General features: G+C 38.8%; 3 protein-coding genes and 1 pseudogene across 4 annotated transcripts; 1 reads left to right on the top strand and 3 right to left on the bottom strand.

Annotated features, from left to right (window-relative positions):
- Nucleotides 1-31: 31 nt before the first annotated feature.
- On the top strand, nt 32-3,664 carry LOC146478209 (uncharacterized; annotated as a pseudogene).
- Nucleotides 3,665-4,714: 1,050 nt separating this feature from the next.
- Nucleotides 4,715-6,350, bottom strand: LOC146478208 (uncharacterized). Its single transcript, XM_085112459.1, has 2 exons — nt 6,003-6,350; nt 4,715-5,568 (listed from the first exon to the last, which is right to left on the bottom strand). Exons 1-2 carry the CDS (start codon nt 6,348-6,350, stop codon nt 5,533-5,535), a joined length of 384 nt encoding a protein of 127 aa, XP_084968585.1. The 3' UTR covers nt 4,715-5,532.
- A 903-nt stretch (nt 6,351-7,253) lies between these two features.
- LOC146478206 (gamma-aminobutyric acid receptor subunit alpha-5-like) lies at nt 7,254-25,250 on the bottom strand. 2 transcript variants are annotated; one of them, XM_085112455.1, is made up of 9 exons: nt 24,937-25,250; nt 23,598-23,664; nt 18,914-18,981; nt 16,733-16,800; nt 15,597-15,817; nt 15,090-15,172; nt 14,079-14,207; nt 9,209-9,558; nt 7,254-7,573 (listed from the first exon to the last, which is right to left on the bottom strand). In XM_085112455.1, exons 2-9 carry the CDS (start codon nt 23,654-23,656, stop codon nt 7,265-7,267), a joined length of 1,287 nt encoding a protein of 428 aa, XP_084968581.1. In that variant the 5' UTR covers nt 23,657-23,664; nt 24,937-25,250; the 3' UTR covers nt 7,254-7,264. The 2 variants fall into 2 exon arrangements, with proteins under 2 accessions (XP_084968581.1, XP_084968582.1); XM_085112456.1 differs by lacking the exon at nt 23,598-23,664 and having other exon boundaries at nt 24,937-25,249.
- Nucleotides 11,488-13,462, bottom strand: LOC146478207 (uncharacterized). The gene has a single exon (XM_085112457.1). The coding sequence runs from the start codon at nt 13,219-13,221 to the stop codon at nt 12,007-12,009; it is 1,215 nt and encodes a 404-aa protein (XP_084968583.1). The 5' UTR covers nt 13,222-13,462; the 3' UTR covers nt 11,488-12,006.
- Nucleotides 25,251-25,818: the final 568 nt, after the last annotated feature.

Raw genomic sequence — 25,818 nt, 5'->3', positions numbered from 1 at the left:
ATTATTACTATTATTATTATTATTATTATTATTATTATTATTGTTGTTGGAAAGTAGTTTGCTGATACATGAACAATATTTGCTTCATAACAGCCAAAAGTCAATGGGATTGGCCGAGTGCTGGGAGAGCGATATAGAACGTAGATGACGATTTAAATGAAACGAAAAACGTGGCGCAATCTGTTTATCAGATCTCCCGATTACAAGACCGCACGTCCGCACATCTTTGCATTCGTCCACTTCGCCTCCCAGTCGCAAGCGCTTTGTATGCGGGTTTGGCAGCTGCTTTAAGTGCGATTTCAAATCACCTGTATAAGCTAGTGGCGATTTTTGCTACGATTTCAAAGCAATTTGACATATATTTTCGTCATATTAGACAGGAGTACACGCGATGTGAGCATAAAACACTTCGAAGCGCCCTTAGGGTTCCTATACTGATATCTTGCGCTCTGTTTTCAACTCATCAAGACATCAATGCCGAAGCGAGAATTTGAGGTGGATATGATGGTTGTTTACCATTCACCAAAAATTTCCGGAAATTCTGGTTGGAATGTAAATGGCACACGATCGTTACACTGGAAAATTCCCGGGACGAGGGGAAGTTCTGCATCCCGAAAACGGATAAGAAAACATCCGTTTTTGTCACCAGGCTCTGCTCGACCGTACTTACTTTCGCAAAATTTATTTATACAATTTAATAAGGGCAGCAGTTAGCTCCAAGCAAGCAATCAAGGTTGAAATCAGGGCAAACAACATCAATGCCAGATATCCCGCCATGTTGGATCGATTGTTTATGCTTTTTACGCGCAAGTGAAACTGGGACATGCCAATGCCAGTGACGTAATCGTGTTCGAAAACCTCCGTTTTCGCCCGTCCACACAAAGACGCTGATCTCCGTTTTCAAAAACCTCCACTCTAGAGAGCGTTTTCGAAAACCTCCGTTGTCGCAGACAGACATACACCTCCGTTTTCGATCGTATTAGTGTGGACGGAAGGCGAAAACGGATAAAAAAAGTATGCGTTTTCAAACAAAAGCGCATTAGTGTGAACGGGGCCTCAGTGGTTTCGTACTAGTTTCAGACCTTTTTTTCTCTCTCGGCCGTGCCAGTCAAGCGCTGCGCGTCAATCCGGAAATTTGGGGGTAAATGGTAAATAACCGATACAAAATATACCGATATAAAAATCGCAACAAGAATCTCCCCAGTCATATTTTAAGAAACAGTACTTTTAACAGAAGAGCAGTAAAAATACTGAGTGCGATTTTCGTCCATAGCTTTTAAAGGGGCACTGTAACGGAGATCCGTTGTATGTTGATTAAAACTGCTCAAATATTGGAGTAAGAACATATATTTTGACAAAGAAATGGTGGGACGAAGTGAAACGACTTAGTGGCTCAAAGGTTAACGGCGGAGATTCGGCTAGCCTGATTTGTATCGAGGGCTTTTCAGACCTGTCGCTGAATGATCAGGCCAATACCATCAATTCTGCACTGCTCGAACCTCTGGAGGAGTACAGATTACCAGTGCGGCCTCTACGACGTCTAGAAAAGGACTCGCCCGAGATTCTACATATAACCGAGAGGCGTGTGCAAGGGGTATTAGCCGATATTTACCCCAGGAAAGCGTATGAACCGGACAGAATTCCCAACTGGCTACTGAAGGAATACTCAGATATTATGGCCTATCCGGTCACCGAAATTCTAAACGCCTCCTACTTAGAACAGCGCCTACCCACCACCTGGAAGATGGCCGACGTGACCCCACAGCCGAAAAAGAAACCTGTACTCGATCTGAGAAAAAGACCTGAGACCTATCTCGCTCACACCCTGTGTTGCGAAGGTGGCTGAGGGGTTCATCGTGGATGACTACTTTAAACCAGAGGTTATGAATGTCATTGACGATAGTCAATACGGAGCGATACCTAATTCATCAACTACAATGGCTTTGATTAGTATGCTACATGATTGGTCTCTTGGCACTGATGGAAACGGCGCGACTGTAAAAACAATTTTATTTGATTATCGTAAGGTGTTTGACTTTATAGACCACAGCATTCTCATTAGCAAGTTGCGAAACCAGTGTAATTTACCGACTAGTATTGTCAATTGGATCATAGATTTCTCATCGGATAGGTCGCAAAGAATTAAGCTTCGAGCAGAGTGCTTTTCAGAGCAGGGCTCTGTCCCCTCAGTGATACCACAAGGTACGAAATTAGGTCCTTATTTGTTTGTCTTTATTATCAATGATCTCGAAATTAATATCCCACTATGGAAATATGTGGACGACTCTACGGCGTCATCAGTTATACCAAAGAGTGGAGAAAGCCACACCCAGGCTATAGCAGACCGAGATATTAAGATATTCAGTGATCTCAGGAGAACAGAGTCCATTTAAATTCTGATAAGTATAAAGAGCTCAGGATCTCTTTTTCTAAAGAGCCCGCGGCTTTCGACCCCGTAGTTACCGAGGAGAAAGAGATTAAGGTAGTTAGCAGCGTAAAGTTAATGGGCCTTAGGTTAGCAAGTGACCTTACTTGGACCGATCATATAACCGAAGTAGTCAAAAAGCCCAGTGAGAGGTTGTATTTCTTAAGTCAACTAAAGAGAGCTAGGGTTCCACCGCATGATCTAGCACTTTTTTATATTTCATGTGTAAGGTCTGTAATAGACTACGCTGTTCCTGCTTTCTACAACGCCCTTCCACAATACTTAAAGAACAAGCTGCTATGCCTTGAGAAAAGGGCCTTGTCTATAATAACTTCAGGGGGGCGCAAAGTTCCACACCATACTAGACGACCCATGCCACAAGATTTGGGCAACTCTTCCACCGTCACGTTATAACCTTAGGAAACAGCACCATTTTAATATGCCACGGCTTCATACTGAGAGAACTAAGAATACATTTATATTTGCTATGTCAAGGAAATTTAACTTGAAATTTAGCTAAACTTTATCTGGGCTGTGATTTTTAGTTTTTAGTTTAATATACGAATCTTTGATAAGACATATTTACATTTTCTATTTTTTCTATTATTTCTGTAATTAGGTTTAATTTTTAACATTTGTAAATAATTACGTAATTCAGCCTTTAGGCTGCGAGGTGATTTTAAATAAAACTATCTATCTATCTGTCTATTTTCTAACATATAATTACTCATAGAGCACTGGGGAAAAATATCAAATCTGATTTCTCTGAGGAAGAATAAACTGTGAACAGTTTTTATCAACTTTCCCAAAATACTCAGAACGAACTTGAATAAATTGGCCAGTTATTTTTAAGTTTAAATCCATTTTCATCCCAGCTAACGCAGCCAGAGATAAATGATTCTAGTTTCTGTGCACTAGTAGGTTATGTTATTGTTGGCAAAAATGAAGTATTACTCGCGTTTGTGGCCATAGAAACATGTCTTTTTGGCCCATTCAAAGTGACACTAAAAGTGTGTGACATTGCCCTTTTAAGAATACCAATGGAATTTAATTGCCATTTAAGTTGGCGTCTTGGGTCCACAGGTAAATTCGATTATTATTATTATTATTATTATTATTATTATTATTATTATTATTATTATTATTATTATTATTGTTATTATAATTATTATTATTATTATTATTATTATTATTATTATTATTATTATTATTATTATTATTATTATTGGTTAAATTCAGATTTCTCTAGGCCAATCAATGCGTCAAACTCCAGCAAATCGAAATCTGATTGGGTACTATATTTTATCGGAAGTGTCTTTGAATCGGAGGTTTCAAAACAGGAAATGAACTGGACTGCCAATGCAAAGACATCAGAAATTGGGCGAAGCAGAAACTGGATATGATCAGATTCTCCTTAAAAGAAGTAAGAGGTAGTAACTTTATTTTACGAGGGTAAAACACATTACAGTTATAAACACTGCTAAACTTGCGGCCCTCCTACAAGTTATTAACCTATGCAATGAATAAAAAGAAGATTAGCTGGTTGATTGGTATTCATGATATTCTAAAATGGTCTAAGCGAACATACTGGGAAAAATCGTCATCAAAAGTCTTCATACTTTTACTTAATCATATCTCAACAGGCAAACTGTTCCATAGCTTCACAGCTGAAATTAAAAATGATTTCGCACATGCGGTCTACATATGCTGGTATTTTCGGTAGTGTAAAGTAAATGTTTTGTATCCAGAGGCCCTAATTGAGACATCACTTAATCAGTGTCATCCCATTAGCTGGATAATCAGGCGATGCCTCATTAAGACATTTGGAAATCGCATTTAATGCATTTCGGTATATGAAATAACACAACAGTTCATTCTTCTCCTGTCTTAACATTCAGCACCAACCTAGGAATCTAAACTCCCTCCTAAGATTCTCTTTGTTTGTTGTACACCAAACAGGGTCGCGTAAATTTATGTACAATGTAGACTTAATCATGTTATAAGATTGGACGGTCTCATCGGCATTAACCTACCAGACTTTATACAGAATGAATATACCTGTGGTGAAGTTATAGGGAGGATTCTTTAAAATTTAACAGAAAAAAAAGAAGGAAATAGTCCTTCAGTAGCCTTACAAGGTACTGGTTAAACCTCAACATTGCGGACACCGTTTGGACCAGGAAAAGTGTCCGCATTATCAAAGTGACCTTCTTAGAAGATAGAAAATTTGAAGAAACAGGTCATGGGGTGGGGATGAGGGGAAGGGGGGGGGGGGAGTGAAATGGGGGGGGGGGGGGGTAAGAAAACTGTCCGTAATATCAAGGTGTCCGTGGGTATCTGTAAAGCGGGGTTCACCTGTGCAACGAACATTTATCTTATAAGCATTATAAGGGAAATATTGAATCAGTCCGTCATGTTTATGTAATGGACCGTCCCTTATTTGGGGAGTGTGAGAACTCCTTCTCAATGGTAGCCCTAGATCCCTGTTATTATGCTCCAGTAGACAGTCTTTTATCGAATCTGCAATCTGCTGGATAAAAATTTCGACGACATAACAATTTGACCACACTGACACTCCACCATACAGCCTCAGCTACCGGAGCAGTTACGATATGGAAATTTAACTGCCTGTATTTGACGAAAAAAGTCCTTAATTGGAACACTCGTATAACTAACTTGAAGCTGTTTTTTTCTTCTTTTCACGAGTTTTTCTCAAGTTTGTTGCTAAATGGAACTTTTTCGCTGCTTCTTTTCATTTATTAATATATTTGTTTAATCATTGAACAGGAAATCCCAACGAAAACTTTAAGCGGCAAATTTTAGCTGTTGTTGACTTTACGAAAATGCTAGCTGGCCTCTTTTGTTTTTATTTGTTTTTATTTTTTTTTTGTATTTTTAACGAAACATTTGTCCCTTTGAAAATGAAAGGAATTAGCCTCCAGTGTTACATTTTCTCTATAACTCAGTAGACCCGTCGGAATAGTTTATCAACCGAAACGAATCGATGGGTGCTCCTAAATACAAACTTGACTATTAGTCTTAATGTTACGAAGAGAAAATCTACGTCGGAACATCATTACGAAAAATGAACTTCTGCAGTATGCCTGCTAATCACCACAAGAGTCTCCTGGATGAAGAAACATCTGTAAAAATAATCAGAAAATGGTATGGAGTTTAAAATCTTGAAAGGTTTCACCTGTGCTTTACGACAATTAATGGCTGAGACCAATAGCGTAAGAGTAGATGTTTGAACAGCTTAATTTGTACTGTCACAATTATTCCTAAACTCCGACGTTTTAGTTACAATTCCATACATCGTTTGTCGATCACATCATTGTTAATGGCCATAAAACGTATGGAACATTTCGCAATATGGAAATTAAGATTTTGGTACTGCAAAGGATTTAATTTAAAAATGTGTGAATTATATGTATGTACTGAATAAAACCCTTCAACGCGAGCATTCAAATACATCGAGATCACTTTCAAGTGATACTGTTTTTGGTTTTCACATTTTTAGAAATGTAACAGGTATGAATAGGGTTTTATGTGGAGCCAAGCGGTGCCTTCAACTTACCTTATGCAAATCTTCAGAGCCGACATTATATATGTCCGTTCCTATTTTTTGCCCCACTAATCCAGCCTCATCTTCTTCCCATTTAATGTCGTTGATTTCGCACATATTAACGTCGTCACTGTTTTGTTTCCTCTTAAAATTAAACGATTTACATCTTGTATCCCTCAAGCAGACATCCGCACATTCATAAGGCGAGATAACCGGTATTTCATAGATCGAATGGCAACAGAGTTTGTAATCCGCGAACATGTTGTCTCTTAGGTATGCATGGTTCGAGCAGATTGGCAGTATTCCTTCAATGCACGATGAAACAACAAAAATTGAAACCAAGAATTGCAAGTGCGACATTTGAATGGCTTGTTCTTGATCGAAAGGATTGCTGTCTTGAGGTTTCGGCTAGCCTCGGTACAACTTTTCAAATGGCGGTAGCATCAATTTTTCATTTAATTTACGGTAGAACCATATACGCGTCTTCCCAAGATGTTGTCAAACCGACCCTTTCATTATCATTAATCGAAGTCCTATTTTCTCGGCTTTAATTGCATTTCAATCAAATAAAGATGTTGTGTGGCTGAAACTAAAGCTGAATTTATCGTTTTTAAATTAAGTTTCGTTTAAATAAAAGACGGAAATTGAAGGCGTGATAAGGAGGCTAAACAATGGAATTGAAGTGTTTCATGGTTTTAAAGTAAACAGTCCACACCTGAAAAAATACTGACATGCTTGGCCTGTTAAGCTACAATTTTGATAAGCAGGTTAACAGTGTTTCGATTTGAAAATGCATGGGGTAGCTTCACGAAAGTAAAACTCTTTAATTAAAATTTTAATGAATTTTCTTGACAGATTTCTAGAATAACCCGTAATTTTGATATCAGCATCATATCTGCTTGGACAAATGGGGGAAAAGTCGAAAAAAAAAAGGTTTGGCTTAATTTTAACGAATAACGCCACTTCATTATTTGACAATGTTTCTTTTAGTAATCAAAGGGAAAATGTTCAAAAAAATGGAGAAGGAAAACAAAAAGCTGACAGCCAGCTAGACAATTAAAACTTCTGTTGAGCACAGGAAGCAAATAAATGTTCAAAATAACTTTTTGCCGTCATTTGAATGGTTTCGGCTTGAAATCATCGAAAGAGTCTTAGCAACATTGCATAACTAGTGTGATAAAACGTCACAATATTTTAGCCGCAAGTGTGCATTCGATAAAACTCCCTAAATTTCTACACATTGTAGAGAATGTCTGCTCTGTTAATGTGATGAATCACGAGTAGCTGATCCAGTAGACAACGGTGTAGCTCGCAAAAGCGATTGGGAACAGAATTCTGGACATTTTGTCAATCCGAATAGCTATCTTTTTGTTTCTGTTCATGACGGCCTCGTGCCATTCCCTCTCTTCTTTTTTCCTCATGTCTTCTAACGACATCGGCAGAGACTGCTCCGTCAATGTGATGTTCATGTTGAGCTCAGTGACCACGCCTTCATCCGGGGTTTTATATCTTTGTCCTCTCCATGTAGTCCTTTTGCAAGCTTGAATACATGGCAGTTTCTTAGATTTGAAAGGGTGGCAAATCTGCAAAAATATAAAATTATAAATAGAGGAGGGTTATTTGCTGAGCGAAATCACAGGCGGGTGATTTTAACAACCCTTAATTTTTCGCTGACCCGAAACAAACATTGAGTTAAAATTAAATCCTTTAAGCTCCCAAATCTCGCAATTAACTCGCGACTATGCTAAATGACGGTTTGACCATTTTATGGTTCTCGGCCGGAGCAAATGCTATACAGCCTGTTGGTTCGGGGGGTGGGGGGTGGGGGGTGGGGTAGTGTCATCGCTGATTTTAAATATTTTTTAACTGTTTCACTTAATAAAAAAGAAAAACCATTAAACTTAGGATCTTTTCCTAAAATGTATCTAAGATAACCTGTGATGGCATGTTATTGCTCGTGTGACTTGATATTTCCATGGCGACAACATTTTGTTAGGCATATTTGTCGAAATTAAGTTTATGTTCGTAACCTTCTTTATTCGTAACTACTTTTTTGTGGTTAAGAAAGGTAACGGAATTCTCATATCATAAGATATCACAGAGCAGTTTTTTTTCTTTCATTTTTCTGACATCGAAGGAAACAGTTTCATCAAGAGAGGATGATCCTCTCTTGGTTTCATTCTGATAACCTTAGTGGTCTGCCTGGGAGTTATTCCACTCCCTTGCTAAGGCGGCCACAAATATCCCGGCAAAATAAGTGTTCACTGAAAACAGTTTCTTTGCTATGATGTCATCCGAGCTTTAATTTAATAGGGTGATAAGTTAAGGAAGAAAGAAATGTATAAACTGCGCATCACCTTCAACTAGATAAGTAGGAGTTGATAAATAAGCGCTGGAGCGTAGGGGAAAAAACCGACGTTTCGACATTACTTTTTTTTCTTTTTCTTCCTCTTCTTCTTCTTCTTCTTCTTCTTCTTCTTCTTCTTCTTCTTCTTCTTCTTCTTCTTCTTCTTCTTCTTCTTCTTCTTCTTCTTCTTCTTCTTCTTCTTCTTCTTCCTCTTCTTCTTCTTCTTCTTCTTCTTCTTCTTCTTCTTCTTCTTCTTCTTCTTCTTCTTCTTCTTCTTCACGGTCCAGCGCTTCATTTATGAATTCCTTCTTCTCTTGATGAATTAAGTACAGTGTATTCAATTTGGTTTAAGCATATGAACTTGAGATCAACGACATGCGGTGGTTTGACCACTGAGTTGCTGTCTCAGTGGAGACTGCGCACTTAGCCTCATTGCTTTCAAAATTGTTCACGCATATGTTTACGTCTTTATTACACCCATTTTGAAATCACTGGTGATCCTTGCAATCTGATTGGCTCTCAACAGTGCGATTTATTCCCAAATTGCACCATTTTTTGCTCTAAATCGCATCCTTTCTTTAGCCCATCAAAATGGAAATGAAGTAACAAAAATAGAATATTAATATTGAAAATGATACTCCGTGATTTCAAAATAGGTGTAATAAAGTGGTAATTGAACTTTGTGTCGTGCAATTTTGGTCTGAAATCATACTTGTGATTTCAAATCAAACTCGCGCTGCGCGCTCGTTCGATTTTGAAATCACGCGTATGATTTCATGCCAAATTGCACTCCACTCAGTTCAAATATCATTATATAACAGCAGCATTTACAAGAACTTGTTTTATAAAATTTAAGAAAAGTAACTCCTACCATCCCATCTGCCTTTATTTTTTTCCCAAGTGGCTTCGAAGACAGCACAAACACGACTAGGCTCTCAATAACAGACAAAAACACGAACGCAAATGACACCATTAGGTACCAGTCCATGGCCTTGGCATAACTGACTGGAGGCATAGTGGCGTTTATTCCACCCGACAGGAACATAACTGTGAGAATTGTAGTGACTCCTATGGTTAAACGGCCACCAGCATCATCCGGGTTTAGCCAGAACACAATCCAGCTCAACAGGACGATCAAGACATCGGGAATGTAAACTTGCAGCAGGTAGTAACCAAGGCGACGCTTGAACAAGAAGCTCACTGTTATCGTGGTGTAGTTCACTTAAAAAATAAAAAGAAATGCAAATATTAAAACCAAAATTTTTAATAGACTGAGCGTGAACTTTAAAAACTGTACAGAAGCAGTTATTAGTTAGTTAGTTAGTTAGTTAGTTAGTTAGTTAGTTAGTTAGTTAGTTAATTAGTTGGTTAGTTAGTTAGTTGGTTAGTTAGTTAGTTAGTCAGTCAGTCAGTCAGTCAGTCAGTCAGTCAGTCAGAAAGGCAGGCAGACAGGCAGGTATATGGTGGCCCAGCATTATCAGTTGATTTTTTTGCAACGAAAGCTGAACACCTATGTTGAATTTGATTATCATAATCGATTTCATTTCAAATTTAATTTAAAATGTTTACTGAATCTTTATTTTACTTTTAATTTCACTTCTGTTTTCGAAGTGAAATTGATTTTCAAACCAAAAATCAATCAAAACGTGCAAAGCTTTTTAAAAGTCAATTTAGAATGCTAACATATTCGAGAAAAGAAAAAATATTCCTAACAACTACTGAAGTAACGAAACAGAAAAAAAAAATTGATCGGCCGAACGGACCAGCGTTATCATCTCACGCGGAAACGGCTGGGACCTAGCCTCGTTTTCCAAGATGGCGGCAATGCTAGATTTTCTCACGAGACTTTACAGTCAGTAGGGATCCGGCGTTCGTTTCCTCTGTTTGCATATTGGTATCGGCTCTTCGTGACAATAATAACCTTGTGTAATTTGATTTCAACTGGAAATGAAACGGAGAAAAGACGAAAAGGAAAAGTGGGAAGATTTCGAGGCACGAGTGGGCATGAAGCGATCGGGTGGAGGTGAGCGGAAGAAGGGAGCGAATGCTAAGACAGTACCGAACGACATTTTAGTGCAGCGTATGTCCAGCACCGCTTCAGGCAGACTTAAAAAGTTTGAACCCTTAGATACTCGGGATTTCGTTCCCTTTGGTGACTATGATGAGCTAACAATTGAAAATATTAAAGAAGCTTGCGAGAAGTATTATCAGGCCCCGGAGGGATCTTGCGATATTCTGGCATCTTCCTGCACCAAGCTCGAGCAGATCAAAGGTAAAAAAGTCTATTTTATTCGTTTTCTTCCACCAACGTCCACTGACGTTGCCCCAAAATTGGGACAGCCATCGTTTGAGGACTGTTTTGAACCAGCTAAGGTGACTAGGTCCGTACCAAGTCCAGTGAAAACGTCTGGAAATCTGCCTGCCTTGCATTCCGTGGTTTTTCCCAAGTCAGTGTCAGTGACTGACCTTCTGAAAGCTGGAAAACTCGTCAAGCCACCAGCAACAAATGTCACGGCGTTAGATCTGGAGAGTTTTGATGTCGCAGAAATGAACTGGGTTAAATGTGGTTCACTTACACTCGAAATTGAAGAAACAAGATTTGCGCATGGAGCATTTAGAGATGCATTTCGTGCTACTACCACCGGCAAAGATGTTCCAAACACCGCATGGGTGGTAAAACAGTACCAAGAGAAAGCAGCAAAGGCCATTAACGATGATCTGGGTATGTCATTAGAAGATCATACAAGAAAGCAAGTACAAATGAATGCTGCTACGCCAAGAATATTATATATTGGCACAAGAGCTGTAAGTTGTGGCTCTTCTTCTTATAGGTTACAGAGTGAGGGTCATGAAAATAGTTAAGCTTCATTTATGGCTTACATTGTTTTTATCGCTTGTGAGCATCGTTTTTGACAGTCGTTGCTGTTTCACTAGCATTTTCCGACTGTATTTAGTTTTTATTTATGAATTTCCATAATTTTAACTAGTGTTCCACCTTCCCAGTTTGGAAGGTTAGAACTATGTAGTCACATTTTGTCACTGTTTTCAGAAAGATGTCTTTTCAGGTTACATGCAGTGAAAACGCATTTTTTTAACATAATCAAATGGTCAGTTGACAGTTTCAGTTGTTGCTTGTAGTATTGATTACACTTACCTTGAACGAATTAAACTCATGGTTGTTTTTCATGTTGTGTCCTGTTTTCACCCTGCTATTTAATTTATAACATTTGAAATAAAACTGGAAAAAAAAATACTTGTCCTGGAGCCACATAATGTTGTCTGTTTTCAGACACCACTTATTACAAAGAATACAACCAATCTACTTGCTACTTTTTCCAGCTTTCAATGGCTATGCTGTTGGTAGTCCAGTACTTCCTGTATGAGTCAATTCAACATCAGTTTAGGTGAGTTTCACACTTCATTTTCAACAGGAACACTAAAAATGAACATTCTATACCAATAACTTAATTATCTGTGTTTGATCATAGCAAGCAACTATTGGGTTTCAAAACTAAAAGGCAATAATCATGTTCTGGATATTTTGAGATACGAAAAGCCGTTCTTGTGAATGCTTCTGGTTGTAGTGATTTTCTTGTATGGCAGTCCACCAGGTTCACTTTCAAATCCAGAAATAGTAAAATATACATTATATGGGATTTATTTCACATCTTAAAGGAACTTGATGTTTCTCCTGAGAAACCTAAAGGCTTCAATTGCATTTTTTGATTCAACTCTTTCTGGATTGGAAAGTAGTTGCAGACATTCCCTCCTCACTCTTGGGTCAATAAAGTCAAACACATCTCCATCCATTACCCCTGACAACTCGGCCACCTCCTTCAACTCATCCTTGTGCAATGGGATTCCCATGTTGGTGCCTCCATACTGTTCAGGGAAAGAGAATATATGGTCTGGTACCCCAGCTGGAATTTCCAACTGATCCTGTCCTCGAATTCTGTGAGAATTCCAGTACCTAACAAATATGTCACACTCTCGTTGGACAACTGGTATAAACACATAAGCAAGCAGTTGTCTATCGAGTGCACTGTGTGGTTCATATTCTCTTCCTCTTAAAAGTATTGTCAATTGTTCTTTAAAGAACTTTTCTAGTCGTTCATGAAGTTCACGCCACCATCTCTCGATCTTGTTGCTTGTTGAGGGACCATAAATTATTGCATCAGTGGGATCATTCATGTCTTCGTGCTTGTTTAGTAGATAGACGTGAATTGTGGCCATTTTACCAGTTTCCGTTCCTCTGTCAACTCTGAGGTTTCTCGGAAGCATCTCTGCTTCGAATAGGTACTGAAGGTACATCTTGCCTACAACTAAAGGATTTGAGTTCGAGTGGCACACAAACAAGAAGAGGATTTTGCGAGAAAACGTGTCAATACAGCCATATACACCAAGAGGAAAGGTCGAATTTTGATAACCGCATAGTTTATCATGCCCATCTAAGGAAGCTACCCATAAAGGCCCTTCGGATGTAAACTGACCCTTGGGCTTTTTCTTTTTTCTTTGAAGGTTTCTTGCCTCGAGTCCTTCCGGGTCTAATTCTGCAATCATGTTGTAAACAAGATGACGTGGTACCTGAACATTGTGCTCTGTTCTAAGCTTCTGATTCATTGCTCTGTACCCTAGTAGTCGCCCCGGTCCCTCCAATTCTTTTTGCACCGCATCCGCCACTACTGTAAGTGGAGTGTCGTAATCTATGTAATGAATACCAAAGTGACGAAGACGTCGGTCGAGGGTTGCAAGACTCCACTTATATTGGGGAAAATCTCGCTGCATAAAATCAAGAACTTCTGATCTCTTTAGATTTTGGCTAACGTACGTCTTTAAGTCATTTTCCATCTGATTATCCTCTTTCCATTCACTCTTAGAGGCCATGTTGAAGTATCGCAATCCACAGAGTTCGACATTTATGCATTGCCGCCATCTTGGAAAACGAGGCTAGGTCCCAGTCGTTTCCGCGTGAGATGATAACGCTGGTCCGTTCGGCCGATCAATTTTTTTTTCTGTTTCGTTACTTCAGTAGTTGTTAGGAATATTTTTTCTTTTCTCGAATATGTTAGCATTCTAAATTGACTTTTAAAAAGCTTTGCACGTTTTGATTGATTTTTGGTTTGAAAATCAATTTCACTTCGAAAACAGAAGTGAAATTAAAAGTAAAATAAGAGCCAGAAATCCCGAGGTACGGAGTCAGAGGTCTTAAGCTTCTTTGATTAATCAAAGCCAACATATGAGAATAATGTAACGAAGTGGCTGTCGAAACGCAGCCATATTGACAAACAATACTGCATCCCAAGGCAGTGCCGAATAATCAGAATCTGGGCTCTTAGATGACGACCTTAACCTCTCTCCTTGAATTCTCCTACCCACAAAGATCACTTGAGAAAGAATAGACCTTCAGCACTGAAATACATTCGGCTAAGTATACTGAATGTTATCAACGAACTTGACCGTGCGGTAAGCTTTAGTCCGACATCATCTTTTGATTTATCAAAGTTATCGTGTGAATGTTGATTGGTCAGAATGAGAATAATAAGAATAATTGTCATCTAAGCTGTCACAGAAGATCACCTTATCGTGGAGATACCCGCGCTTCTAAATTTAGAAGACATGGGTTTAATCCATACTCGAGATACGGGTGGAGGTGGGTGGGTGGGGAGGGTGGTTTGGGGTGGGTTAAATATATGGAAATGCAGACGCGGTAACTACGTTCAGATATCACTTTAGTGACATACCACCAGAGAAGCTTTCCACCTCAGTCGAAAATGTTCCTCCCAGGTATGCGAACTGAGCCATATTGTCGTGACTCACTTCAACTATGTGATTTAACCATTTAAAGATGACGTCACTGTCGTCATAAGCATCTAAAAATTAACATGACAATATAAAAAGATTTTCATTAATGAGAAGGATGTATATGTCTATGACACAGGCATACTCGGAAAAAGAAGAATCCGAGTTCTCCAAACAGTATGTCAAACCTATGACCTTCCGATTACTAATTTGGGTGCTCTACCACTGGGCTACAGCAAGTCCGTGAGTCGACTCTTGGGAGCTTGTATGAACGGGCACCATGTCAGGACAATACTTACTGTTAAGGATATACATATGGCGACATGGTTAACGGTCTTTAGCGAGTTGTATCAAGAGGTCAAGAAACATATATTTCCTTTAAACTAAATAATCACGTTATCACGATTATTAGCTGTTGGAGGGCTAATAATTTTGTTGTCGCCATGTTGGAGGCCATGATTTTCCCCTTCAACATCATCGCGCAAAAAAAACAAACTTTCTTTTAACCCGTTAATTAACCTCTAATATAAAAGGACAAATTCCCATACCTTGTCCCCATACTTTTCTTGCAAAAGCACTAAGGAGAAGTAATTAAAATATCAAGAAAATTCACCTTAAGTGATCATATCCGTGATTCTCATGGCTTCAGGGATCGAATAAGCTAAAGCGAGGCAGGACATTTAATCAAGAAAATGTGTTACGCTTTCTTAAATATCCTCCATGCAAATGATATGTTAAAAAAAAAATGACAGGTTCAACGGCTGTTTGGGATCAAAATGTAAAATAATTTTTGAATGGGATAATTTCCTTCGGGCATACACTTTTTTGATAACCAGTTTCAACGATTAATACAAAATAAATATATAATTAGTATTTCCCTTTCCAGTATTTCATTGCAACAGAATTAGTTGCTGAATTAGTTAGTTACTGATCCTGCACGAACCAATACTCACAACTTCCAAACTTAAGGAAACATGTTTGACTGTCATGAGGAAAGCTGCGCAAATCCATCACGCAGGATGCGGTAAACGAAACCCTACAAAACAAAATTAAACGGTTGAGAGATTGTATATTACAATGGTTAACATTAAGACGTGACCTACGGCCTTCAAAAGAGTCGGATAAAGTTGTGTTTTGGTGGACATCAATCAAAGAAAAGTCGTTGCAATTGTTTTGAACTCTGACAAGATTTCAAGACAACAGTAAGAGCGACGTAACAAAATAGCAAAGTAGCCAGAAAGAGCTTAGAAATACTCTTACTAGCCACGAACAGGTAAAACTTGAAGTTTTACGTTTTCTTAACAAGTAAGAACATTTTAGAAAAAATGGTTTCCTAAGTTGCATCCCTTCATTTGCATATGAACTGAAAGCCCTCGCCTAACGTGGAAGTCTCGGCTTTTCAAAAGTATAAGAAGTCATGGAAATCCAAGCAAGTAACAATCTAACACTTTTATAGCTACCCTTTGCTGTAGACAAGCACCCCTTCCGGGCTAATTGACACTTTGCTGTGCGTTTCCGAGTCTGGTAACATTATATTTGTCACACGAGCATTGTAACAGTATGCATCAGGAGTCCACAGGTTTTCGATGTCAGCCCCCGTGAAAGTGACACTTCGATTTATTTTTCCTGACAGTCTTTTATCAGACCATGTCTGCATAAAGTAAGAGTAAACCTGGAATTCCTGAAAAATACAATTGTTGACACTCCCGTTAATCCTGATTTTAAAGTTCTAGATTATCGAGAGACAACTAAAATGAAATGGAACATACTTCGTAAAGAGTTTACTGTCGTCGATAGCATACGCATTCGTGTGATTAAAGCATTGAGTTAAGCAATAAGGCATTAACAAATGTCGTTTAAATTCCGTCTATTATCTTCGCCAAGCGGTCGCCATCATCATTAGCGCTATCATCATCATCATCATCATCATCATCATCATCGCCGCCGTTGTCGTCATCGTCATTGCTACCCTGGCTTACAATGATTTTACAGCTGTTTCGACAAAGGTTAGAGTCCATAATGCATCGACAGTACAGCGAAGAATTGAGATGGCGGGCCACATGGATTCTGAGCTTTTATTGAAATTTATCGGGTATCAGTCACAGACTACCTTTCGGCATTGACGACTACGCTTTTACGCTTTTTTGAACAACCTTTGTCGAAACAGTTGTATATAGGCCGCAAAAGAGAGCATTTGCGTGGACGTTTTTTTAAAAACGTTTATGATTTAAAAACCATTATGCAAGTTGTGCAGCAGGAATAAACGCGTTGGTATTCATAACAAGAAACACGTTATTGCTTTTTAAAATAAATAACTTGTGTGAAAATGTTTAGTCCATACTTTCGCACCAATACTTTAAAAGTGGTTACGGCTTGTAAAAGCTGTTTCCTGACCTCCAAACAGCTCCACCGTGGTAGTTTTAGTAAAGAAACAAACGTTTTCGTTGGCACAATTTTATCATCCAAACGTAAGTTTGACCTCTCCCCCTTATAACTTTAATATATTCAATGGTGTCTTATCCAAGACCACGTACAGATTTAAGCTTGTTACAATTTATTTTTCATTACATTCAAATAACATAAGCGTTTTACTAACCATGTTGGCTTCTTGAATATTACCAAATGATTCCACATGTAGTTGCACAAAAACTTCTACCGGGAATCCTTGAAAATAACGTACAACAAAGCAAGTCAGATTCTGATTTTATTTCATCTTTCATTGATCGTCTCAATCCTCAGTCGAATTTGATTTGTTGATTTTTCTTTTCTTTTCATTTTTGAAACGCCGTCTACTACTATTGAGCACAACACCAAGGACCGACTTATCCATTAGCTTCAAAAACAACAGCAAGAAGGACATAGAACCCCAACGTGAAACATAGGGTTTTCTAACAAGTGAAATTCCACTTTTATTAGAGCTTGTAATCTCTTAAATGGACTATATCTATCCCTCACGCATACTGGAAATAGGAAGGTCAGATTCTGAGATTTAATTTCATTCATTCATTCATCGATCTTCTCGATCCCCAGTCGAATTTGACTTACCTAGAGCTCTATTAGCATTAACCTAAAAAAAAAAAACAACAACAACTACAAAGACAGCAGCAACAGCAAGGATATGCAACCACAACGCGAAGCACAAGGGGTTTTAGACCCTCCCCCCCCCCCCTTCCATTCTCATTTATAGGCTATATGTATATTTGCTTAGTCTGGGATAGCATATAGAAGTCAGAGAGGTTTGGTCTAGAATAGGGTCATTTTGCAGGGAACTGATTAATTGCTTCAAGAATTTAGTCTAGACGAAATTCGAGTATAGGGTTGTAAAATGCAGCTGAACTTGGCCTGGTTTAGGGCAAAGGTTTCAAAGTCCCAGCGGCACACCCCTCCCTAAACAACTTTAGAAACCCCCCCCCCCCTTCCCCCGGTTAATACGGGCGCCAAACGGACATGCCGTGGTGTCCGTATTATCGGAGCAAACGTCACGGACACATGTGTACACATGTTTTGTAATTACAAAGGCTAAAGCGTGCAATTTAAAAACAACAGGACGATGTTTGATGCCTTCACTTTAACTTATTCAAACTGAGGCAACCTTAAGCTCATTCAAAATGTTTCATGCTAAAATTAATGTTCTCTCAGTGTTTCAAATTCAAGACTACATTACTGTATTGGACTGAATGTTAGGCAGTTGATTTACACAGCGAGTAGGTGACCAGCCCGCTGTAACTTTGTATGAGAGCGTGCAAGTGTCACGTGTCAAAAAAGGGTGTCCATATTAACCGGTGGCTGTATTAGCTGGTGTTCGTATTAAAAGAGCTAATGTAAGAGAAAATTCATGAGCTTGGCGCCGGGGTAATCACTACTGTCCGTTATAGGCGGGTGCCTGTCATCTTATAAATATATTAAGTTAATACTGAAGCAGTAAACGTCAATGTCTCTTCCCAGATGGTAGAATGTTCACTCAATGCCTTTGCATCATATTGTCATTTAAAACATTTTCATCGGTGCACGTGCTATTCATACAATAAATAACGCCATAAAGTCATACTATTTATATACACGTTATCTGGCAGATGCCTCTCTTTTCTTCTCCCTTCCCAGCGTCCCCCGCGTGCTTTAATATTTCTCTCCCCCAGGCTCCACTCGTTTAATTTCCCTCTTCCCTGGCTTTGTTAGATTCCTCGACCATCACAGAAGCCTCTGCGGAGAAGGGGTTCCGACTGCACACACAGATTTTCTTTGACGGTTCTCATTGTACACGTACGTAGGCAAAATTACGCGACTTCAGACTACTATTTCATTATTGATAAAGTACAGTGCATTTTTGGCCACGCCAAAACCGAAAGCTCCAAGAATCTCGAATTTTACATATTCCAATTTAAAGTATCGAAATATTTAAAAGTCAGTGAGAATTATGTATTACTCAACGTGACACAGGCATACTCGGAAAAGGCAAATACGAGTGCTCCTATCAGGAGCCGAACCTTAAGGCTCTCCAATTACTGGTTCGGATGCTCTGCCACTGAGCTACAGAAGACTCGTAGGAACTAAGGCCATTAAACTAGATTCATGGGACAGAGACCCTGCATACTGACATATGTCCAGAAATTCACGCTAATGAGATTCATGAACTGTATGATAGACATCACAAGGTGTCCCCAAACCTTAATTCTCATTAAAGCACACAGAAGTGGGTGAATGAATGAGAATGATGTATTATTCAAAGTACATAGGCATGCTCGGAAAAAAAAAATTCAATGTTTGAGCCTCATCCTACCCTCAAAGAATCCAGGGCGCAATGTTGCATCATAATCAGGGCCAAGCTTCGTCCTTCCTGTAGTAAAACTGAAACAAACAAGAACAAAAACAAAAACAAAAAAAGGCAAAAGATTAAAACGCTTGTTCCATTTTTTCACCACGGCTATGTGATAATATTAGAAATCATAAACTATTATTTTGATAATCTTCTGTAAGGTACTTCAGTTTATTAGGCTAGGAGAAAGTGACTACAATGACTACTTTATAGAGTGAATGTGGCACTGCATCAATGAAATCGTGGATTGCAATCCAGCGCATGCGCAGTAATTTGTTAACTTATTTAACCACTAACGTTAGAACTGAGTAATCCAATACCAGTGTGTTCATCATGAACCGTTATCTATCTTTCGGTCATTTTGACATCACCACAATAGCATGAAACAAACAAACAAACAAACAAACGAACACATAACAAAGGGAGGTGTATTCCGACAAAATTCTCACCGTAATAGACCTTATTCACTCTATAAGCTAATTGCCCATTACAAATCACGTGATATTCTCAGGGGAATTGATCTTTTTTCTTTATGGAAATAAAGAATGCATGTCAGCCTGAAAATGACCAATTTAAGAAATAAAAACTGCAAGAAATTTTAGTAAAATAATAACTGAATTGGCAAAGCCGCACAATTGCATGTTGCACTATCTATGTAAGCATATTGTTACGTACGAGATGGCCTCAACTGTAAGCCTGGTGGTTTCTAGAGGTCACCTCGCCATACATTAAACTATGGATAAATTGTCAATATATTGGGAAAAAAGGCAAATAAATGTCAATGTCAACTGTCAATGTCAATTCTAAAATAGACTACTCCCTAGAGTACCGTCACATGATCTGTAATGGGAATGAGGTCTATGAGGTGTACCCACCACCTGAAAACATAAATGCAGATAAATGCAGAATAGGTTGATTGCATTGTCGCCATGTTGGTGCCAAAACCAAAGAAAATTTGCTCATATAGTTTGCATAACAATGGAACCACCATGATGTAACGTGCAATCAACCTATAGAGTGTTTTCATTCACGTGACTACCGGCCAGATTGGTTTACTGAAACAAAAGAAAGTATTTACATAAAAATAGAGTTCAATTCCCAGAGGTTTAGTTTGGAACACCAACATGGCCGCCATTTCTTTGTTTTGGGACACCAACTTGGTCGCCGTGACGTCATGTGAAAACACTCTATACAGTGCAATGCCTTACAGTCAATCCACGTGACACGTGAACGGTATTTTTGAAATTTGAATGCAGTTTTGAAATTTACATGTTGGTCAGTTTTGAACATCGCCAACAAGATTTCAGAGTTCCTGTAGAAATTTCCCTAGTTTATTGACGGTACAAAGCTTTGATTTTTTTCTTTACATTACAGTATTAAGTTTATTCAAGAAAAACGGTTGTTTCCCAAGTATTTTGAATCTCTCTATTTTTTTTTTCTTTTAATGAGTCTTTTTCGGAAAGATTTTCAGAGAGATGTTCAACATTGCATTCACATGTCGGACATTACAAAGAGAAATTCTAATTCCATTTCATTCTCGGAAGTAATGGTCACGCGTGACGTGAATTGGCTATAATAGAGTGTAGCAGCATAGACGGATGTTATTAAAACCAGGAACGGGGTATGGGGTACGGGAGTCTGGGAACCAGCGTACCGCGGTAATCCCTATTTCGTTGTTTCTACTGACAGTCAAACATTTTTGGCTTTTGAAATGACAGCAAATTTTCGCGATACTTCCCCTTTAAGAGTGATTGTCAGTAAAAATCAAAGAAATCGTGGCCACGGAAAATCAAAGAAATCTTGGCCACGGTAAAAAAAAATCGATTTCGCTCATACTTTGTCAGTTTGAGGCCCAGGTAACTAACTGAAGGATATACAGTTAGTTTTCTTAAATATTCCATATAACGGCAGAAAACCACGAAAAACGGTCACCCTACGGGAAGCTCGGATTTCACCTCGTGAGAACTCGAAATTTTACACTTTTCAGCTTCTCGCAACACAGACGTTTACATAGCTGCGATAACAACCGAGTTAGGAACCGAGTTGGGAACCGAGAAGGAGTTGGCAAGCGAGTTAAACAAACTTTGGGCGATTTGGTTATTGATTTCAGACAAGTTTTTGGCTGCTTTCTTGTTGTTGTTGTTGTTGTTGTTGTTGTTGTTGTTGTTTTTCAAAGTAAATAGATTTTGTATTAGCCTAGCATCAGTTCCGATCAGTACTTTACCTCTAAACTAGGCGTTTCGTCTGGTTAGAAATAGAATGCCCTATTTGAAGTTGAACCAAGAATTTTGAAGTCAATCAGGTTATAGTCGGGATGACCACTCATTGCTCAACAACTTTCTTGTAATAACTTGGTTTTAATCGATCTAACAATGAATCAATGAAGCAGTTTACAACGAAACTTAAACCATGTTTTTCTAAGACTAAAGTTCAAATGTGAACGAGAGGGGCACGAGAAAGAGCGGAAAAGATATTGCGAGCCTCGAAAAGAAAAGGACCGCTACGCAGCCTATGTGTAGCCTCTGTTGGCGTTTTCATCCACTCTCGCTCCTCTCTCCTCTCATTTGATCCTTCTCGCACCCCATTAGGTTTCGCGCTCCACGTTGTCGCGGAAAGAAAGGTTTCCTGAATTCAAAGGAAACAAGCAAGTCATTAAGCGATTTAAGGCTATTATAAGGCTTGATCAAAAAAAGTATTGCCATAACGAGCAATTCGAACGCGATTTGCATGATTTTTAGCCGAGATATTGTAGAGCGAAGATCTTTGATTTTAGCCGTGAATAATTTATTGTATTTTATCGTGTCTTGGACCCCAAGAAAACGCAACAGCTACAAACTCTTGAGAGAGATCCTGTGGTGCACCTTTAAAAGCTTGACTTTGATAGATTGAAAATCGCAGTGAACAAATATGAAGGCGAGATACGAGCCCGAGGCGTTCCTGAAAGGTGGTTATGCTGTTTTCAGCCTTCGGCCATATGCTGTCCTGTCGGCGATGAGTTACTCGAATCCGTTTTTATCTCCAAAGCGTACGCTGTTAATCGGTTTCGATTTACCTGAAAATTGCTGTGTTTCTGAACCACGATAGTGACTTTCAGGAATGAACCTGGCAAAATCAAACAATCGCATGGAAGTGCGGCCAGCTGAGGTGAAAGACGGCGACTTAAGGAATTTACCACATAAAACAGAAGGTTTAGTAAGCTACAAGAGAGCTAAAATCACAGTCTAAAAATGTACGGTGTTTCGCTCTGGCGTAGACATAATATTCGTACAGTGGGATTATGGACACTTTCTACTGATGGATTTCGACCTGGCAACTGTTACAGGTACGCGAGAAATTTTTTCTCTCCCCAGATGAAAGAAAAAGCCAATCGGTACATATACATCTATTCGATATATTGCTTCCTAACTCGGTTCCCAACTCGGTTCCTAACTCGGCTCCTAACTCGAAAGATAGGTATCTTCATCTTTCCTAGGTATAATTGAATACATTGATTCTTCGTCAGTCAAAACATAGCAATTACTTTCATCTCTGCTAGTTTGTGAGCGAACTGGGCTCGGATTAAGTAGACACACGTTTCTCAATTACGCAAAAGTCTAAAATAATCCAAACTCAGCGAGGAAAAAAAGCTGACCAGTAGTGGCTCAAACTGAGTGCTCTGATATTTCAGTCATTGATTTTTAGGTTTGCAGTTTTAAATCTTTAGGATCTAGCAGCACTTTTGCATGAACGCCGATCAAAGTTCAATAAAATTACAACTCATGATCAGCGCCTTTGAAATCTACAGTGAGTGTAAGATTTGTTTTTGGTGGGAACAGTTACTTCCTTTTGGCTATCGAAGGCTGATAAAGCTTTTCATCCTTAATAACACTAATTCCTTATCATGATTTTCGACGCCATTTTGACAAGTAGGCTAACCGGCTTGAAATAACAGTGTTTATATGGAAATCCGATGTCAAATAATTTTCATAAAACATCGCTTCTGAAAAATTCATGAGAAACTTTTGGCACTAGGAAAAGGATTTTAAGAAAAAAATTGGAGGGATGTAGTTGTGCCAGAAAGCCAGAAAGCGTCCAGTCGTGTTTTGAATTTTCCATGCATTTTCCTGTATTTGTTTTCCCGCTAACTATTTTTAGTAGCAGTTCACGGCTGGTTCGCTATACAGACAAATGTATGGAAAATTCAAATCACGACTGGACGCTTTCTGGCACAGCTTTATCCCTCCAATTTGTTTTCTTAAAATCCTTTTCCAAGTGCCAAAAGTTTCCAATTCATGAATTTTTCAGAAGCAATGTTTTATGAAAATTATTTGACATCGGATTTCCATACAAACACTGTTATTTCAAGCCTGTTTGCCTACTCGTCAAAATGGCGTCGAAAACCGTGATCAGGCCTATTTGGTTTCTTTCCGTGTGACAATAAAATATAAAACTGTAAATTGTTACTCTTATTTAAAATGTTGAATCGTATTTCTGCTTGCTTAAGTTTATAATGCCTTGTTTCTCACTTATGCTTCGGGGGTGACCATTATCACACGACACATCGCCTCACAAGTGCGAAGAAAAAATGATTTGGTGTTTAAGACTTAGAAAAATTAACACCCTAGCTGATATAAAAATGTACACGTTTTAAGTCTCAGTAGGTACTTACCATACAAGAATGGAGATCATAGTGCCTAATAAAGTGAAATGCCCACAGGAGTTGACCATTTCTTCCACTGGAACGGTGTGAAAAAGTGTGTTAGTAAGCAATGTTAAATCAGATAAACCAGTAACTTAAAATTTCTCTTATTTGAGGGCGATTAATTTACGTAGGGAAGGAGCCGGCAACTGGGGCGTGACAAGCCAATGACTAGAGAGAATCCTCTCTTGCCAATAATTGATGTTTTGACGGGCAAGCACTAGGCTATCTTTTCATGCAATACTGGAAGCAAGAATATTCCTTGCGGTTACAATTATCGTCCACAGAGGCCTCGTAAAATTCGAAATAGTGAGTGGCAAAATATTCCACGAATAGTGGGGTATTTTGTAACGTGCCTACAACTTGATTTACGTTAAAGCTAAACCATTCCTTGGACCACATTTGGCTGTTTACCATATTCAATCCCGGAAGACGTGTAACGCCCACGAAAATCAAGAGTGTCACATGACAAAATACTCCACGATATCATGAAGAGTTTATCACGGTCTTCTCCTCCCATCGGCTTGCTTTTCGCAAGATCCCAGAGGACGCGGTTGCCCTTCCTCCTTCTCTTCCAAAAAGGACGCCTCCTACAAATGAATCGGTTGATACGCAGCCGCTAACCTCCCCCCCCCCCCTAACTTCCCCCATCCCCACCCCTACTGGGTGGAACATTGAGTCCAGTATTGCAGGGAAGTAACAAGGAAACCTTGGGCGTATCGGAATTGCTTTTTTTTAACCCTTTTCTCGATTATTGTGTCATCAGATTCCGCTGGCTAATAATAATTCAACATGATAGTATTCTGCTAAACTGTAACACTAGTTTACAGTTACGAAACTGCTTTTAGTCGTTTCAAATCAGATATGAATTATTTAAAAGTGCAAGGTTAAAAACAAGTTGATTGTTTAAATTACTAGCTTTTGCAATTTAAGGCAAATCTCTCCATCAAACGCTCGAGGGAAATTCCTATAATAAGCCTGAGCAAGTGACGAAGGCTAAATTATACAAAATAGCTCATTAGTAACTGGAACTTGGAACGTCATCAAAACTTGAAATCCGACGGGTAAAGCGAACTCAATTTTTAAATTTACAGCTAAAATTTTGTGGTGAAAGAAGGTTTATATATAATGTTCAGAAATCCTCTCTGCTTGCCCTGTATTCGACTTTAATACGCCGTCGGATGACCATTTCTCGTAAGCGTAAATGTAGCATCGCCTTGCAAAGACGAAATTATATTAAAATTTCATATTCATCAAATTCGATCTATTCGGCTTCCCAGATGCATTGATATCCATTTTATCAACTTACCTAAATCTTTCTTGAAGTAGTTCCTTTGAAATCCGCAGGTTTGACAGCCCAAACTTCTGATTCTTTCAGAAGAAAGTTAAATTTGTGCTCCCTTTTATGTTTTGTAACATAACAGTTTTAGTCGTTTCTGTATTAAAGTACATCTGATTATTTACGGTGCCCTTTTCATTTTGAAAAATGCAAATTTACGAAGATATTGTTATCATAAGGTTTTCAATTGACAGCTTACTGTCACAGTCGAAAGATATCCAGCCGTTGCGCTTAATTAATATCCAACCGTCAGCCCATTCTATCATTTACCACCAGCACCGTATGCAGAAAGATAGTCAGTTTTTAATTATCTTGGATCGCATTGCTGAAGGAAATGATGACACTTGCTAGCTGACTTGCGTCAATTTAAATTTAAATATATTCAGTATAGATCCAATTGAATGACAGGGAAACATGATTGTTTTACAGTTGCAATATTACTGCTTCTCTTGGATAATTGTTAGTTACTCCACAAAGCGAGAGCGGGCGCTGTGCCAGAGTACAGCGCACAGGCTAAACACAGCACTTCGCGATCGGTTCTCACGTTTAACTGACAATAATTATTTTTTAAAGTGTTGCATATACTTAATATCTTTTTTGCTTGGTCACAGCTCAAGCTTATTCAGCGCCTAATAAATATGTAATGAGGAAACATTGCAGTCAGTTGTGAAAAAGAAAACTGGAAAAACCATTAAGGATTTGAAGGGATCCGAACCAATTCCCTCTGCGATACCTGTGCAGTGCTTTCCGAAACTAGCTAGCAAACCAATTCAACTCCCCACTCCAGAAGCTATGAGAAGACTGGGACGAGTAAGGGATTGTGGGATCGTTTGAGGATCGTTTGGCCAACGG

This window comes from Pavona decussata, unplaced genomic scaffold (genome assembly GCF_977016875.1).
Source record: "Pavona decussata unplaced genomic scaffold, jaPavDecu1.1 SCAFFOLD_65, whole genome shotgun sequence".
NCBI classification, from domain to species: Eukaryota; Metazoa; Cnidaria; class Anthozoa; order Scleractinia; family Agariciidae; genus Pavona; species Pavona decussata.
This window is presented reverse-complemented; position numbering and strand designations above follow the sequence as displayed.

Bases quoted from the DNA above. Each gene is read 5' to 3' on its own strand.
- LOC146478206 (XM_085112455.1), bottom strand. From the start codon at position 23,656: ATGGTCAACTCCTGTGGGCATTTCACTTTATTAGGCACTATGATCTCC. The intron at 18,982-23,597 runs GTAAGTACCTAC...TGTTTGTTTCAG, and splicing joins ATGATCTCCATTCTTGTATG to TTTTACTACAGGAAGGACGA. The intron at 15,173-15,596 runs GTAGCTATAAAA...TTTGTTTTGTAG, and splicing joins GTGCTTGTCTACAGCAAAGG to GGTTTCGTTTACCGCATCCT.
- LOC146478208 (XM_085112459.1), bottom strand. From the start codon at position 6,350: ATGTCGCACTTGCAATTCTTGGTTTCAATTTTTGTTGTTTCATCGTGC. The intron at 5,569-6,002 runs GTAAGTTGAAGG...TTATTTTTACAG, and splicing joins GCTCTGAAGATTTGCATAAG to ATGTTTCTTCATCCAGGAGA.
- LOC146478207 (XM_085112457.1), bottom strand. From the start codon at position 13,221: ATGGCCTCTAAGAGTGAATGGAAAGAGGATAATCAGATGGAAAATGAC.